General features: G+C 41.1%; 1 protein-coding gene and 1 non-coding gene across 2 annotated transcripts; one reads left to right on the top strand and one right to left on the bottom strand.

The window, feature by feature from the left end:
- Window positions 1–469: 469 nt before the first annotated feature.
- On the bottom strand, window positions 470–576 carry LOC145641258 (small nucleolar RNA R71). Its single transcript, XR_014115313.1, has one exon. It is a non-coding gene; the product is annotated as a small nucleolar RNA R71 (small nucleolar RNA).
- An 868-nt stretch (window positions 577–1,444) lies between these two features.
- On the top strand, window positions 1,445–2,850 carry LOC145640313 (uncharacterized). The gene is made up of 2 exons (XM_081691611.1): window positions 1,445–1,598; window positions 1,808–2,850. Exons 1-2 carry the CDS (start codon window positions 1,445–1,447, stop codon window positions 2,848–2,850), a joined length of 1,197 nt encoding a protein of 398 aa, XP_081547737.1.
- The last annotated feature ends 2,198 nt before the right edge of the window (window positions 2,851–5,048 follow it).

Below are 5,048 nucleotides of genomic sequence, written 5' to 3'. Positions count from 1 at the left end.
CATTCTAGTTCTAGTGCGTCTAATGGAGGCACCATTCCATTAGAATCACCAAGGACAAATTCTCCAACTTCTCCACCTATCCGCCGATTCGACATGGCCCAACCGAATAAAACTTTGAGAGAGTTTGGTGTCCCTCCACCATACCAAGAAGCGAGTGGGAGTTACTCCCACCACCGAGGCAAACAATTTTGAGATAAGGCCCGCCCTTATCACCTTGATCGAGGGCCATCAATTTTCCGGGGCCAAGCATGAGGATCCCATTGCACATCTTAAGCAATTTACACGGTATTGTAGCACCGAGAAGGCAAATGGGGTGACTCCGGAATACATCCTTCTAAGTATGTTCAAATTTTCTCTCACGGGGAGTGCAAGTGATTGGCTTGATAGGTTGACTCCGAACTCATTGAAAACTTGGAATGAGGTAACTTCGGCATTTCTTGGGAGATTCATACCTCTTGGAAGAACGACGGAGTTGAGATCCAAAATATCAAATTTCCAACAAGAACCCGATGAGTCTCTCTATGATGCTTGGGAGAGATACAAGAGCTACCAAAAACAATGCCCACATCATGGCATGGAAGATTATCTCTTATTACATGGGTTCTATAGGGGTCTCTTGAGGGAGGATCGCATACTATTGGATGGAGCATCGGGTGGCCCACTCATGAACAAGCCACCATTGGAAGCACTCAAAATCATCGAAGAGTTGGTGCAAAACTACACCGATTGGAGTCATGATGAAAGGAACTCAACTAAAAAGGGAGGAAGGTATGAGGTTAGTGCTATCAATATGCTTAGCTCAAAATTAGATGGCTTGTCCTCTAAATTTGATCAAATGCAATCTTCTCCCCCTCCCATTTCCCCTCTCCAAAACTCACATGCATCTAACTCTTCAAATGATAATGTGTCTATGCAATTGGTGTCTTGTGAAGTATGTGGTGGTGAAGACCATATGTCTTCGGAGTGTCCCTTGTTGAATGAGCAATGTTCCCCTTCTATGGAAAAAGTTAATAATGTGCATGCTAATCCTAGGTTTGACCCCTACTCCAACACCTATAATGAGGGATGGAAACATCACCCCAATTTTGGTTGGAGAAGTGGCCAAACCCAAGGGCAAGGTAGTGGTCAAGGTCAAGGTCAAGGTCAAGCTAGTGGTGGTGGTAACTCTGTGTCTAATAATCAACGGAATTATAGAAATGACAATAAGTACCAACAAAAAGGCCAATACTCTTCCACTCACAACCCACCCGATTTCAATGGAGGTGTAAGACCAAATCTAGCTCCTATTCCTAAACCACCACTTCAAATTCAAGCCCCTCCTCCTCCTAAGTCTAATTTAGAAAGCATGATGGAGTAATTCATCAGCACCCAAACTAAAAATACAAATGACTTAGAGGAAAGCTTAAAGAAAATGCAAACCCATAATCAAATGTTGGAAAATCAAATGGCCCAAATAGCTAGTGCCCTTAAAGGCAAGTCTAGTACCTCATTGCCTAGTCAAGGTCTAGATCCTAGAGAGCAAGCCAATGACATTGTGACTAGAAGTGAGAAAATCTTGGGGGAAGTCCAAGGGAAGGGAATGCAACATGACTTAGAAGGTGAGAAGTCAAAAGAAAGAGTGATTGAAATGAGTGATTCCCATGGAGAGTTGAGAGTAGAAGAAGAAGAAGAAGAAGAGAAAAACAAAAAGAAAGAAGTTGAAAAAGAAAAAAAAAGAGTGAAATCCCACTACATGTGGCAAAGCTTCCTTTTCCGGGAAGGTTTGCCGGGTCTAGACTTGATGAACAATTTGCTAAGTTTTTGGAAGTCTTGAGAAAGCTTTATGTTAACATTCCATTCACCGATGCTATAAAACAAATGTCAACTTATGCTAAATTTCTTGAGGACATTTTGAGTAATAAAAGAGAAGTTGACTTTGTGGAAACGATTAATATGCCAGAAAATTGTAGTGCAATTATTCAAAATAAGTTGCCCACTAAGCTTAAAGATCCCGATAGTTTTTCTATTCCATGTGCTATTGGTGAAATGGTAATTAATCGTGCTTTATGTGATCTTGGTGCTAGCATAAGCTTGATGCCCCTTTCTATGTGCAAAAGACTTGGCCTAGGAGAGTTAAAGCCCACCAACATTTCCCTTCAATTAGCCGATCGTTCGGTTAAAATGTCTTTGGGAAAATTAGAGGATGTCCCCCTTAGGGTGGGCAAACTTTACATTCCGGTGGATTTTATTATGCTTGATATGGATGAGGACTTGAATGTCCCCATAATTCTAGGTAGGCCTTTCTTAGCCACGGCGAGGGCTATTATTGATGTGAAACATGGTAAATTGTCTTTGCTTGTTGGAAAAGAGAAAGTGGAATTCAAATTGAACCAAGTTATGAAATGTCCTTCCAACATGGATGATTGTATGAGTATTGATATTGTTGAGAATGTTATTAATGAATCCATACAATTGCATTTGCATAACACTAATGATTCTCTTGAGTATGAAGTTGAAAGCAAAGATAGGTCTGGCAATGAAGACATGGAGATGGAGCCAATTGAGGAGATTCTTGACTCCACCCCCATGGACAAGGAAGAAGCAAACCTAGTGATTGGAGAAGAGGAAGTGAAGAAAGAACTCATGAACGACAATGGTAAGGAATGCCCAAGTGTAGAGCTAAAACCTCTACCATCCAACTTGCGGTATGAGTTTCTTGGTCCATCTTCTACTTTTTCGGTTGTTGTTAATGCTTCATTGGATGAGGTTCAAACCTCAAAATTATTGAATGTGTTAAGGATGCATCGCAAAGCTTTGGGATATAAAATGGATGATTTGAAAGGTATAAGCCCAACGCTTTGCATGCAATGAATTTCATTGGAGGATGATGCTAAACCATCAATTGAAAGACAAAGAAAGCTTAATTCTCTAATGCTTGAAGTGGTCAAGAAGGAAGTTCTTAAACTACTTGCCGCCGGTATCATTTATCCTATTTCTAATAGTAGGTGGGTGGCACCGGTGCAAGTAGTCCCTAAAAAGGGGGGGATGACGGTTATTAAAAATGAAAAAAGTTAACTCATCCCTACTAGAACTATTACTGGTTGGAGGATGTGTATAGACTATCGTAGGCTAAACACATCCACCAAGAAAGACCACTTCCCATTGTCTTTTATTGATCAAATGTTGGAAAGGTTAGCGGCTCACAAGCATTTTTGTTATCTTGATGGTTATTCCGGGTTCTTTCAAATCCCAATTCACCCGGATGATCAAGAGAAAACAACATTCACTTGTCCATATGGCACCTATGCTTACCGTAAGATGCCATTTGGCTTATGCAATGCCCCTGCTACCTTCTAAAGATGTATGATGGCAATTTTTGCGGATATGATTGAAAAAGAAATGGAAGTTTTTATGGATGACTTCTCGGTTGGGGGAAGTTCTTTTGATGATTGTTTAATTAATTTCACGCGATGTTTGAAAAAGTGTGAAGAGGTCAACCTTGTCCTCAATTGGGAGAAATGTCATTTTATGGTTCAAGAAGGCATTGTTCTTGGCCATAAGATCTCTCATGAGGGGATTGAGGTTGATAGGGCTAAGGTGGATGTAATAGAGAAGCTCCCACCCCCCACTAATGTGAAAGGGGTGAAATCTTTCTTGGGACATGCCATTTTCTATCGGCGTTTCATCAAGGACTTCATTAAAATAGCCAAACCTCTTACTACACTTCTTAAAAAGGAGTGTGATTTTGTATTTGATGATGCTTGTCTAGATGCATTTTGTAGGTTGAAGAATGTATTGATCTCGGCACCAAAGTGCAAGCTCCGGATTGGAGCCTCCCCTTTGAATTAATGTGTGATGCAAGTGACACGGCGGTTAGTGCCGTGTTGGGGTAAAAGAAAGAAAAGAGGGCGCACGTGATCCACTATGCAAGCAAGACATTGAATGATGCACAAAAGAACTACACCACAACCGAAAAGGAGCTTCTTGCAGTAATCTATGCTTTTGACAAGTTCCGTTCTTACCTTTTGGGTTTAAAGACCATTGTCTACACCGACCATTCGGAAATCAAATATCTCATGTCCAAGAAGCATTCAAATCCTAGGTTGATGAGATGGGTGCTTGCTTTTCAATATTTTGATATAGAAGTGAAAGACAAAAAGGGGACGGAAAATTCGGTAGCGGACCATTTGTCAAGGTTGGAAATCCGAGATGAAGATGTTGATCAACTTCCAATCAATGATGAGCTCAAAGATGATGTTTTGTATGCTATCCAAGCAAAGTCATTGCCTTGGTATGCCGATATAGTGAACTACTTATCCTGTGAGGCGATTCCATCGGAGTTCACCCCTCAACAAAGAAGAAAGTTGAAGCATGAGTCGAAAAGGTACATATGGGATGATCCTATTTTGTACAAGATAGGGGTGGATGATCTTTTGAGAAGATGTGTTCCCGACGATGAAATTCAAAATGTGCTTCATATGTGCCACTCATCACAATGTGGTGGTCATATGGGAGCAACCAAAACGGCGGCAAATGTGTTGCAATGTTTGTTATTTTGGCCTACTCTCTTTAAGGATGCATGGGTCTTTGTGAAGACTTGTGACAAATGCCAAAGAACCGGGAATATATCAAAAAGAAATGAGATGCCTCAAAATCCGATCTTGGAATTGGAGGTGTTTGATGTTTGGGGGATCGACTTCATGGGTCCTTTTCCTTCATCTTACAGTAATCTCTACATTCTAGTAGCGGTGGACTATGTGTCCAAATGGGTGGAAGCTTTTGCGTCACCAAAGAATGACTCCAAGGTGGTGATGAAGATGTTTAAAAAGATCATACTCCCAAGATTTGGCGTTCCACGGGCTGTGATAAGTGATGGAGGATCTCATTTTGCTCATCGAACATTCAAGGCTTTATTGACTAAGTATGGAGTTCACCATAAGGTGGGTTTGTCCTATCATCCTCAAACAAGCGGCCAAACGGAGGTATCAAATAGAGAAATCAAGCTCATTCTTGAGAAGACCGTGGCTAGAAGTAAGAAGGATTGGGCGGCAAAGCTTGATGATGCATTT

The sequence above is a fragment of the Chenopodium album genome, chromosome 7 (genome assembly GCF_948465745.1).
Source record: "Chenopodium album chromosome 7, dcCheAlbu1.1, whole genome shotgun sequence".
NCBI lineage: Eukaryota > Viridiplantae > Streptophyta > Magnoliopsida > Caryophyllales > Amaranthaceae > Chenopodium > Chenopodium album.
The sequence above is the reverse complement of the archived record's forward strand: the minus strand, read 5'-3'. Positions and strand labels throughout refer to the sequence as shown.

What these genes read in the sequence shown, in the direction of transcription:
- LOC145640313 (XM_081691611.1), top strand. Translation starts at nt 1,445, where the DNA reads ATGGCCCAAATAGCTAGTGCCCTTAAAGGCAAGTCTAGTACCTCATTG. An exon ending in AATGCAACATGACTTAGAAG is followed by an intron (nt 1,599 to 1,807) that starts GTGAGAAGTCAA and finishes AGTTTTTGGAAG; the next exon opens with TCTTGAGAAAGCTTTATGTT.